General features: G+C 37.6%; 1 protein-coding gene across 1 annotated transcript in view; it reads left to right on the top strand.

The window, feature by feature from the left end:
- Grm7 (glutamate metabotropic receptor 7) overlaps positions 1–12,982 on the top strand; it is an 808,808-nt gene extending 795,826 nt beyond the window's left edge. The window contains exons 9-10 of the mRNA XM_032905985.1: positions 4,950–5,196; positions 10,844–12,982. Of these exons, the coding sequence (XP_032761876.1) occupies positions 4,950–5,196; positions 10,844–10,914 (318 nt within the window). The 3' untranslated portion in view covers positions 10,915–12,982. The remainder of the gene's footprint in view (positions 1–4,949; positions 5,197–10,843) is intronic.
- Positions 12,983–13,360: the final 378 nt, after the last annotated feature.

The raw sequence follows: 13,360 nt of genomic DNA, 5'->3' as shown, positions 1-13,360 counted from the left end.
TTTCTTACATTTATATAAAATGTTTTGCTCAAATTTGCATAATGTGTAATGCCCATTTTCTCCCCTCTAATTCCTTCCTTTAGCCAATACAACAATCTTTTTTCCCTATCTCGTGAGTTATTTTCTTAAGTTCATGGAACCCATTTAGTATTGATGTAGCTATCGAGTCATCTACTGGAGCATGGGTTGGCTCTCAGTGACTGCATCCCTGAAGAAAAGTGACTCTTTCTCACAGCAGTCATCCATTGACAATCAGTTAGAATGGAATGTCACAAATATCTCCCCCAATCGTACTGGCATTTAATTTGGCTTGTGCTGGTCATGTACATAAGTCAGAATGCTTGGGCATTGACATATTCCACTGTCTTGAATTCGCATGTTCAAAGCAAGCAGTGGGGCACACTGACTGCACTTTATAAAAAAACTACCTGAACAGTATATGAACAAAGGTAATTCCCTTGACTATGAAGACTGGAAAGCTGTATGTAGAAGGGACAAGACTGAACATCAGGTCAGATGGAAGCAGGCCTCAAAGGCTGTGCAAGAAGGCAGAGGCCATTTCAAGAGAAAGGGGTGAGCAGATACCAAACAGAGTGGAAAAGGGTTATAATGAAGACCTACATTATCTTGTCACTGAATATTTATTTATTTATACACTCTGTGATTAATTGACAAATAAAATCACACATGTTTGTTATCTACAGCATGATGTTTTGACAGGTCTGCATTTTGGGATGACTAAATCAGGCTAATTAAATTATATTACCTCACACATATCTTTTTGGTGGTTAAAAAACTGAGGCTTTTCTGTCAACAATTTGTAAGTACAGAAAATCTGACTCTTAACTACAGTTACCTCATAATAAAGGAAATTTGATTTCTTTGCTTCTGCTATTATAATTCAGTTCTGGATGGTAGCGTATGTGTCTGCATGCTTGAAACCCAGCACCTGAGCCAGAGAAGACACATAACTGGGCCTCAGTGAAATGATATTATTGACCCGGCATTCATTGCAAAAGATGCTTCACATACCGTGGATCCAAAAATATATATAACTGTAAATGTTTGGCATATAGTTATCATATATCTCCTATGCCGGTAGCTTAACACCAGTAAATTGCTTCAGACTCTTATTCTAATAAAATACTGTTAATGAAAACTCATGTGTGTAAATATATTGCTCTTTATTTTACAATTGTCAGTGAAGACAATAGCAATGATAATGATGTCGTTTTGATCAATCACCAAATCTGAATTTTGTGTTTTCTCAATAGCACTGGTATGTCTTCCCCATCTATGCCCTGCATTTCCTCTACTATCTTTACATTTTTGAAGCATATTAAGACTGCCATAATTCCCAGAGCTGCAAGTCTGTTACCCTTGCAGCTAGCTATTCACAGCTTGCTTTGAAACATCCCAAGCTTGTCTTCAAATAAACTGGCTCTGAAACTTTGACAAAGCAGTTGGCAATTTTATCATGTTGTAGCACTATTTCTTCCAAATTGCAGCATTCCCTGCCAGAGGTTGGAAGGAAGCTGTAGCATTCAGGAAGTTACAGGTTCTGACGAAGTCTAGGAGTCTCACATAGTTAGGAGATTCATAAGGGCCATTCCCGAGATTATGTAAGAAGCAAGCAATTGTTGGGGGAAAGAGATTCTCCCTTAGGTGGAGCTGCAAGCAGGACAGGAAGTTGGACAGGATATGGGAGCCATTGCTCATGCTAGAATGGGCTTTTCAACAATGTTCCCTTAGGTACTCCAAAAAAATTGCCTGACTTACAAAGGTAGACTTGGGTGAATTTTTTTATTTGAACTCTCCTTGCTGTCCTGTTGAATAAACTGTGAATAAATGTTAGCTCACATTCCCCTCCCTGGGTGGGTCTCAACAGTTCATGAGTACGGGAAGTATTTTGTGTATAGCAAACAGCATATCAATTCTATGACGATTTCTTCCCTTCCTGGAGAAACACAAAGCTTTGATTAAACTGACATTTCCATGTGATCAGTTGGAGATACTGAGCTTCCATTAAAGACAGATTGAACTCTGAAATTTTTCCAAATTCTAAACATATCAAAGACAAGAAGTCAACTAATAGTGCTATGATAATTTCTGGAATAGTAAAGACATCTCATTATATGCTCCCATATCTTTCTGTAAGTATTAGAACTAGGAAGGAAATATGGAAGAGATCCAGCTGAACTTTGCCTGGCGTTGAGCTATCGCTAAGCCTGTGCATTGTGGTCGCATATGCTCTCAGCTATATTTCTGTCTTCTTAGGCAGGAATACCATAGATTCTTATAGATATACAATCCTAAATGCCACATATGTTCTTCAGTATCAAATATCTGAAAGTGTCTTCCAAAGAAATATTTTCCGAAGATCTCTTCACAACCAGCTAATGTGGCAGATGGTAAGTACTAGCAGCAGAGTCCATTGGCTCATTGATTCCTAGGGTCCTGAGAGTTCCTGTCTTCTCATTTACTAGATTGATCCTCATCTTATGAGGTAGGGGCTTCTATTATCTTTACTTTAAAATTGAAAAATTGAAAGTTGAAGAGAACCCATATAGCAATATGTGCCAAAGTTTCAAAATTTATTTAGATTGATGCAGTACATATACATATACATATACATACACATACACATACGCATACACATACACATACACATACACATACACATATACATATACTATATGCATGCGCGTGTATTTGTGTGTGTGTGTGTGTGTGTGTGTGTGTGTGTGTGTGTGTCCGCGCGCGTGTTTGTAAAGGTGAAGATTCTAAGGCTGTCTTTGTTCTTCTCAACAGGCTAACCATCTTTGGCCAAGTTGAAGAACAATATTTTCTTAACTAGGCAGAAGATCAGATACTTAAGGCAGAATTAAACTGAAGAGAGGGCCAATCCTGGGAAGTGCCTAAATGTACATGGGCACTTACTCTCTAACGAAAGGGACTAACTATGGTTTCTAACTCACTTCTTTGGCTATGTTAATTAGCTAGATATAAGAAGCTGGTATAAACTACCCAAGGGTAAAAAGGGTAATGTATTATAGGATAAGCATCATGTGAACTGAAGACAAAACTGGCATTGAAAGTATTGCAAAATATGTTGCTAAAAGCATGTAGTAAATATGACGTCAAAATGAAAACTTGAAGCCTAAAAGCAAATCCTTTATGCTCTGGTGTCCACAGCTTGGTTTGTTTTTTGAAATTCTATGGATTTGATCTCTTTAGATCTGTATATGTGGATAGGTAAAGCCTGAAGATAATCATAAGTATGCCTTCTTAATGTTATGTAATATTTTTCCAGGACTAGAGATGGAACTCAGAACCTTGAGCAAGGTGGAAAGGTCTCATGGCCGTTTGATCAGAAATACCCAAATGTTGGTTAGATTTGATGGAAATATTTCTCTATATAAGGAATGGCTGTGTGGCCAGTGGCATATAATAGAGAAGAGGTGTCAAGCAACTGAGTCTCTCTATTATATATTTATGTAGTATCTCATACATTTCTATTAGGAAGAGAATAATTCCTCCAGAAAGAGTCTAACTCCATAGATGCTATAATGGAGATAGAGACAGTCTAAAATCAAAGAAGTAAGAATATAATTTTAAGCAGAGACTGATTCTGTACAGGAAAATGTCTTTGTAAAAGGTATAAGTAAAAAGGCAATGGGTAAGAACATTCTGGGAAGAATATCTGAAGAGGCAAAGGAGAAACAGCCTAGGTAGAAGCAAACATACCAAGAACTTTTACAAAGATTCCATAGTTGAATGAACAAGGTCTCTGTGAGAGCTCAAAAATACTCCACAGGGTGGGAGAGTCAAGAAATTGAACTTTGCAGAAGAGTTGGGAAATAGAAGGAAATTCATCTGAAAAAGCAGTCACACACAGCTCATGTAGACTCATGTAGACTCCTAATGGAGTCTTACATGAAAGTAGGGGTGTGGACCACTATGGTCCAATTCATTGCCAAGAACCTAGGGGTTGCACTGATGTAAAAACAAAGCTCACCAATTTCCAGTCTAACCTGGCCTTTAGAACTCATGCACAAGTCAAACATACCTGATTTCTAAAGAGCTCTAGGTTATAGGAAGATGCATCATAGTCAGAGATGTGCTGGACCACAGAAAGATGTTTGTGGCTCTACTCTTCCAGACTACATGACTTCATATGCCCTTTGACACTTACCCTTTCTCTAAGACAATGACTCCAAACATTAGACAGTAAATGATTGCTTAATCTAGTTGAATACCCCAGAAAGCACAAAGCTATGATAATGGGGTGTGTGTACCATCCAAAGTATAAGTAGCATTAAGACAGAATAAGGTATTAGATCCAATTATCAATTTATCAATATGAGCAGAGTAGAAAAGTCATAGCTAGATGATGGTGTCTTCACTTTTATGTTTTATAAACATATATAAGCCAAAAATATCTACTTTTTAGGGAAATTGAATCACTACACTGTAGGTTTGGCGAAGGTGCCATGTTACAAAAGTGACATAAAAGCATGATTTCTGAACAGAAGTAATTTTAAAATAAAGGGCTCAGAATCTCTGCATAGCAAATCATATTATAAACTTTTTGCTTTGAGGTTTAAAATAATAGGCAATGTTAAACTCAAGATTACAAGATTCTTGTGATAATCTGTAATTCGTGTTTTCCTATCATTGTCCATAAAAGTAATTTAAATCTGATTAAAAGTCTACACTGCATGTTATTGTAGAAGATCTCTCTCTATGCATAAGGACTTGCCCAATGTTAACTAACACAGACTTAAACTCTAAAATAGATGTGCAGCCAAATTGTTTTCCTTTCTAGCAGAAAGTCACTGGGATGGCTATTCTTCTCCTAGCCATATTATCTGCAACAGCGCTTTAAGTATTCACACACTGTCTGTGGTCATTGTATGTAATAGTGCCTTGTATGTTGTGTCTCCTAGCTCTACATACAAACTACCACGCTTACAATCTCCATGAACCTAAGTGCGTCAGTGGCGCTGGGAATGCTATACATGCCGAAAGTGTACATCATCATTTTCCACCCTGAACTCAATGTCCAGAAACGGAAGCGAAGCTTCAAGGCCGTAGTCACAGCAGCCACCATGTCATCAAGGCTGTCACACAAACCCAGTGACAGGCCCAACGGTGAAGCAAAGACAGAACTCTGTGAAAATGTAGACCCAAACAGTAAGTAACCCTCCTTTCATCTTTCCGTCCTGAATTAGAAACTATAGAAATGGGATGTGTGGTGCTGATCCCTGGAGTAAGCTTGCCTTGTGGATGGTTTGCCCTGATGAATGGTAACTTTTACTCTTTTGACTTTGATGAATCTGCTACCCTTTTCTGGGTAGAAAGCTTTTCAGAGTTCTGCCTCCTCATTCTCCTGCCTTTTTGTCCTTCGCTCCAGGAAAATCCAGTGGGAATAAGCATATTTCTCAGGACTTCTTTAACAGACCCTTCCCACTAGGAAAACGATTTCCCCCTTAGGAAGACTGCTTCCTGCTGGGAAAATCACTTCCTGTTAGAGAAACTAAGCCAGTGAAGTAGAATATTAGAGGTAACGTTAAAATTTTAGGAGAGCTTTAGATGCATTTCTTCCTTCCACTGAGATGCGAATGTTGAGAAAATTATTTCCAAAGCAAGTATTTTAGAAATAGAAGCATAAAGTATTGGATAAAATCATTAAACTTTCATTAAGTACATAGGGCCAAAGACTGTTGTGCTAAAGCAGCGCACGCTTGGGAAAAGTGTCACCTATGTCACTGAAGAAGAAAGGCATTTTGCAAAGGACAAGAACTGACAGCTATGATTCACAATTGTTCGACTCGATTTGTAGCAGTCAGGTAATCTCCAGTTTTGCCTGTGAAAGACGTAAAATCAAGTGCACACAGGACATCACATACATAGCACTACATTGACTCAGATGTTAGCTCCATAAAAGTTCTCAATTATTATGTTTGCTAAGGAATATTTTGGCCAGTTCCTCATGTAATAAAAAATACAGGCATTCATGGCAGTAGTTTCTGTTTTTAAAATAAAAGAGGTTTCACATTTTCTACCAAGTCATACAAAACACAGTTTTTAAAATTATAAACTATTCTCACTATAGCGTTACTTGCAAAGAGAGAGAAATTCAATAGGCTGGAGGGCTTCGTTTTAATGAATACTGTACTAAGGACCCATGATCTTGGCACATCCTCATTTATGAATGGATATACAAATATTAGGAAATACTTTCAGCGTAAATGTGGTTTTCATTCAAACTCTCAAAGAGCAGATTATATGGTAAAATAGGAGGAGGAAAAGTATTGTTCCAAAGAAAAAGGAGAAGTAGAATAAATCTAGAGGCTCGGCCGTATCTCTAGAGCAACTGGTTAATGTGAGCTAGAAGAGCACACGAAAGCTCGGTGACCATTACAATTTCGGAGCAAGTGGGTTTGAGTGGAGTCATCTGACTTCAAATCCAAGCCTCTGCTCTTAGCACCACATGACACTGAGAGCTGTGGAACTTTCCTAAAGCTCAGTATCTCTATGTACAAAAGTACATATTACCTGAACCATAGATGTGTTATGAAATATTTGTTCAGCAAGTTGCACATCTGCTGAGTGCAAATGGCTCCCATACCCGAAGAGGCAAAGCACTCTTAGAAGTCCATTTTCACGTGATTGGGTAGATGTGATAACGCGGTTGAAGGCAGACAAGATGCCAAGAGGTAGATGAGAATAAACACCAAATAACGTTGCTATGATTGCATGTATGCCCATAGTTATAAGTACATTCATACTGTTACCTTTCCCTGTGATTCATACTGTTAACTTTCCCTATGATTGCATGTATGCCCATAGTTATAAGTACATTCATACTGTTAACTTTCCCTGTGATTCATACTGTTAACTTCCCCTGTGATTGTATGTATCCCCATAGTTATAAGTACGTTCATACTGTTAACTTTCCCTGGACAGCCCAGTCTCGGTAGCTGTTTACAATAGACTTGTCCAATTTCAATTCCTGGAAACTTTATCCACTCTTATTCCAATAACACTTTTAAATCATACATCTGCATCCGTATATACACAAGCATACAATTTTACCAAGATTTTTGGCCCACAACAGTAAGCAGAACAGACAGTTGGAAGTCTGTCTATTTGTATTTTTTAAATGAACAAATCTGGACTCATAAATTCAGACAACTAATCCTGCAGTTCCTAACAATTAATAACTTTTTACTGTAGCTAACTTTTATGTTCATATCAATCCTCGTTGAGTCTTTGAGTACTTTCTAAAAAGGAAACAGTAACATTGATACTAACACTGCATCACCTACCTTTAAAACAATCTATTACATAGAAGCTTGTATGGAAGTCCTTGCAACTCAACAGAGAAAATGCTCTTATTCTCCATTTACTGATGATGTCTTAGTGAAGGGAACTTCTGTGACACAGCCAAAGTCATGTACCAACTTAGCATCTAAGGTTGAGTTAAAACAGTTCTTATTCCTAAGGCCATGTTTATTCCTTCTTGCTGCTGTATGTCCTGAAACATGTCTAACCGGACAAATCCCCAATGCATAAATCACATTTTTTGGCTCTGTTACTTGGTAATATAGATAATAATAATAATAATATTAATAATAATGTGATGATGGTGGTGTTGGTGATGGTGATGGTGGTTTTTTGAGGGGAGCTGTCTTTGCTGAAACATGCTGTACTATGAAAGATGTGGTTGCTTATTTGTAAGCAGACAGTAATGACCATACAATTAGAGAAGGCTGCCCAGGTAAAGGCCTTGTCATACTAGTATCAAATAATCTAGTATCAAATGAAATCACTGTAATAAATCCACTGATAACTCATTATACATGTGTCTTTCAAAAAATGTTGATGGTATAGCTGTTCTAGTATCTACAAAGAGTCATAACACACTACAGAAGGAAAAAAGAAAAGAAAAAGAAAAGCAAAGAGTATAGTACAATTAAATACAGTCTTTGTCTCTTAAACCGTCTATAAGATGTTTGAAATTCTTCTAGCATTTCTAGCATTGTGTATCCACTACCTTATAACACCACAAAGGATAACTAGATATTGGTGGACCCATAGGAGGAGATTTATGTACCTCCAAACATTGGGGTTTCTGATGACCCAGCTTTTACAGAGCTTTGAGAGAACCCATTTCTCCCAAGCCATCTAACAGCATGGCCAGCAGGCAGCTGTGTGTTCTGAATCTCTGTTGTCTACTGCAGTCAGCATAGACACTGGTGTTTCTCAAGCCCACAAGGTACAGCTTCCCAAATGACAGAACAGGTCTAGTGTCTGTTTGACTTTGTTCTATGTAAATAACCAGCCATGGCTATAAGTACTTCACTGGATATCACAGGTCTGGAAATTTGGGCATATAAAGGGCCAATGTTTAATCCTGGTATGCTCAATCTGAGTCTATCATATTATTATTGATATTTATCTGGAACAAACACAACTTAAAGGAATAAAATAATTTGAGATAAAAAAATACATCATTTGGGGAATCCCAAACTTATAATGTAGAAAATGTGGTATCACAGATGACAATTGCCTTTGAGCCTGTGGCCTGAAAGTCACAAATATGCATATATGCATATATATTTGCATTAAGATTAGTATTGAAATTTTAAGTTAATGAAAATATAAAAAATGTTCTGATGCTATGAAATGTCATAATATGATATTATGTTGAAAACCAAGAATGGCTCAAATCATTTCCAGAATATAAATTGTGGCAGTGGAGACACCGGAAATATTTTCTTAGTTTACACTATCTGGTAAAAACATATAAATCATATATGCACTCGAAAATAGGCATCTCTCCAATGGGAAACTCTTTTTTAAGGTGGTGGGAGATATCTGAGAAGACAGGGCAGCTCATAGAATGTACTTCAAAGTAATTAATAGACCAAAAATCCTCTTCAATTCATCTTTGCTCGGAACACTTAGCGTGAATCCTTTCCGGTCCATGGTGTTTTCATCTTGAACGGCTCTGCTCCATCACTGCAGCTTGCGATCTGGTGCATGACCGCTTCCACTCATCCACCTCCACACTGTATGCGTCTACATGAAAATGAGCTTGCTTCTTGGCTTATGATGTGCAGACATTAAAACTTCCCTCTTCACTTCATTACTGTTTAAGGATTGAAATTTTCCTCTCAAGTTGCTCCTTCAGTTAAAATTCTGATTGCTTGAAAGAAAAGCATCCTTTTGTTTGTATAAAGGGTCAATCTTGTCAAAAAGTTAATGTTATCTGTACACTATACATATATTCCATATTCAATCTCAGGCCAGTTTTTGCCCGTATCTATGTGTAGATTGAAAACTTATATGCTCAGGGTGCCTTTTGATGAGGCTCCAAGATTTTTACTTATACATAGGTAATTTCAGAAAAGCCAGTGTCATTTGTATACTCTAGCTATGTCCAAGATGTTGCTCCTCAGAATTTCTTCAAATTCTAGTCCTCTCACCTTCCTCCTGAATCTGGCCTCTCTCCCTGTACTTCCAAATGTAGACTTGCGTATGCATATTCATGGAAAACTGGAAGATGCCAATGAATAGGAGGACATGGTCATGCTAGTTGCCTATGACTATTATTATGGTCCTTTTCAAGCTGGATAGATAATATTAATAGGTGAACTGCATGACTTAATCACTATATGTGAATATGATTTTGTATCTTTCTCATCTGGAATAGCCTCACGCATCAGACTCTAAGTGAATTAACCTCTTTTGCTTCCCTTGGGCTAAGATTGCATTATATAATGATGAGAGGTTGTATTCTGGTTCTAAGATAACATCCATTTTCTAAGTCAATGTCCCCTGGGCTGAGAAATAGCTCAAGTAAAAACATTTGGGTGAATGCAGAGTATCTGCTGGAAGTTCAGACGAAGCTAATCATGATAGGCAGGTGGACAGCTAAGACTTCAGCCCACTTTGTGGATAAATGAGAGTTTGTTGCTGATAAATTACCCTGAAAGAAAGATAAATGAAGCTAGATATGTGATATACAATATGTAGGGTTTTACCCATGAATGTAGACTGTGAGGAAGACCATATTAGAATAACAACGTGTAGTTCAGATATAAAATATAAAATAGGATAATTTCAACCTAAATGTCTTTTGATATTGCCTTTCTTCCTTTAAAATTTTATTACTATTTGGTATTGATTATAAGGAATAGAAGAAAATTTCTGTGCTGACCTCAAAGAAAGAAATTACATAAAATAAAAATGTCAATAGAAGAAAGTAGTCAACTAACAAAAGAAAGTGTAGGTTGCTGGAAAATGGATGTGGGTAACACTGTACAGAAGAAATAATGCCTAGAGAATCTGGAACACATTCCTGTGCTATGCTGATTTGTTAATGTTTCTTGTTTTGTTTTGCTTCTTCATCTGTTTGGATCTCTAACATCCTCAACATGGCGCTATTTGTACTCATCCTTCTGGACTAACCAGGCAAAGCTGGTCAGCAAGAATGCACTAGGCTAAGGTAAAAGGGATGGCAGCAGGAAGGACAGAGTGAGATAGATCTGCTATTTGTTGGCTGGTTCCCTGAGCTGTACAAGTTCCACAAGTATAACCCAGCTACCTTCAGTTCTCTAGTGGTACCAGCACTCCCAAGTTAAAAGGTACCTGAATTGTGGTCACCTGGACTACACCAGACTATTGTATCCACTGAAATAGTGGACACAATGTCTGTGGGTCTCTATTCTAGCTTCTTCTTCAACAACATCAACAAAAATTGATAATAATAAAGAGGAATATTGTCTGCACATTTATTTTATATATTCCTATATATTTACTTTTCCTGTAGACTGTATACCACCAGTAAGAAAGAGTGTACAAAAGTCCGTAACTTGGTACACTATCCCACCAACAGTATAGCTTTTGACTGCTTTCCAAAAGGTAAGAAAACAATCTCCTTCTCATTTGTTTGTGTGTTATTGTCTACACCAAAAATAGAAATGTTTTTTTTCTGAACATCATGCATGACAATGTGAGATTCTATCTTTATGACAAAATGATATGAATAATGATCATTTTCATGAGCTCAGTGATAGCTCCAGTTACCTGCCGGGTATCTTTGCTGGAGAACATGGTTATGGGTGGGACAACTGGCCAGTTGCTTTAGAGAATGTGTGCTGTTTATTCTGACTCTGAGTCTACTTTAAAATAATTCATGTCAACAATTATGTTAAAATGTGAGGTTTTTATATCCTGACAGTATGGACCACTGACAGGGAAAGAGGGAGCATGCTTTACAAGTCAAGTGAAAATATCTACTTCAGTCATTATTACTTTGTACATCAAAATAAATGTATGCATTTCTAGAAACGTTCAAAAAATAGAAGTGACTGGTCCTACCATTGTGAGACTAATTGTCTTCTTTCTTTTTCTTTTTCTTTTTTTCTCCTTTCATTCATTTATTCTTTTGTTCAACAAATAACTACAGGAAAGTTTTATGGCTGGGATTAATGATCTGCCGATCACAGTTCTTGTCTGAGAAATCAAGCCAACTGTAGTATTCTCTGAAACTAGAGAAGGGGGTCAAAGAAAGATGACAAAGTTCTAAGGAAAATACCAAAATTAGCCAGAGGCTTTACCATTTAAAATCATGTTTTGGAAACAATGGATTACGTGACTGTATGAACTGGTCTTATGAATGAACTTCCTTGAAAGCATCAAATGACTGATCAGTCATGCTCATATGCTATCTTGTTACCCCATTAGTCAACATATGCTTGAAAAGACTATTCTTAGTGGTGCTACTAGCCTTCTCATTCCTGAATGTCAGCTAAGCAAATGGAATCACAGTGAAAAACAACTCTTGCTTTCAGGAGGCTTTGCTAGATGGATTCAGGGCCTTCCAAATGGTAGGAAAAATAGAGGGGAGTCCATGGAGAGGAAGGTGAAAGGCAGGGGGTATGCCTCCACAGCTAAGAGTGTGCAGTGCTCATAGAAGACTTGAGTTCTATTCCTGTCACTCAGATTGGAAGGCTCACAACTACTGCCCACTTCACTCCAGGAGTGTGAGGCCCTCTTCTGGCCTCCATGGATATCAGAACTTGCATGTATATTATCACACACACACACACACACACACACACACACACACACACACACACATGTAAAATAAAAGTTGAAAATATGAAGTAGATTGGACTGGAAGATTTCCTTCTGATTGTCAACAGCTGGAAGGCCTATCTTTAGAGATCTCCGAATGTGAGGCCCTGCAATGGAAAGTAACATTTTGTTTAGCAATGCTTAGCTACTAGCCTTTCTCTTTGTGAGTCTCTGTCATGGGACTTCTGTCAGATCACTGCCTGACTCCTACAATATGTTTTTTTTAAATGATATTCTGCATGCAAATAGTATCTTGGCCTTAAAAATTCTACTTAGTACTCAAAGGCAGGATACAATTACTTTCGGAGAGTAATTACATTTCTTGTTGATTTTAGATGGATGTAACATCTCAGTCTTTAATTTCAGATGTATTGTTTCCATAGTTATTTCCTTTTCCCGTATCAACATGATCTGTCCTAGATTTTAAATAGGGCATTCTTCCCTACAGTGAATATGTAACTGTACCCCAGTGAGATTTCAAGTCTCTGCAGTACAATTGCTTGTCAAAACACTGTGATGCAGCTCCTCATTTAACAGTTCTTTTGCAGGAGACCTCCTGAAAATAAATGAGAAAGAATTATCCCCAGGAAAAAAAAGATAGATTAAATATCCATCTATTAAAATTTTTCTTAGCTCCATTCTCAGTTGGTGCCTTTAGGTTTAAAGGGAGTAATAGGAAACTGTGAAGTTTATCTTCCAGCCAAAAGATATTTCTAGGGTTCTGCATGTTGGCTTGTTAAGGTAGGGAGCTTGCTGCCAAGCTTGATGACCTCCATTACATCCTGAGATCTACATGATAGGAGAGCAGAGTCCCACAGATTGACCTGTGACCCACTCTCTCTCTCTCTCTCTCTCTCTCTCTCTCTCTCTCTCTCTCTCTCTCTCTCTCTCTCTCACACACACACACACACACACACACACACTCACACTCATACACTACAAATTTAAAAATAAATACTGCCAGAAAGTGATGCTTAGCAACGACAACAACCTTTGTTCTTGGCTTATTTTTCTTCACAGATTTTGATTAGTGAGATTCTTAGAGAGTGGGAAGAGAGATCACATCACACGATGAGAAATGTGGACTGGTCTTTCTTTTTTATACAGGGCACATTTGTTCCCTCATTACTGTGTTTTCCCACATGTTTTTCTTTGATGGTCCTATAGACACTAGAAATATTTTGTACTGGAGGCCAACTAGGGAAAT

The sequence above is a fragment of the Rattus rattus genome, chromosome 6 (assembly GCF_011064425.1).
Source record: "Rattus rattus isolate New Zealand chromosome 6, Rrattus_CSIRO_v1, whole genome shotgun sequence".
Taxonomy (NCBI): Eukaryota; Metazoa; Chordata; class Mammalia; order Rodentia; family Muridae; genus Rattus; species Rattus rattus.
Note: the sequence above shows the minus strand (reverse complement) of the source record. Positions and strands in the feature narration are given on the sequence as shown.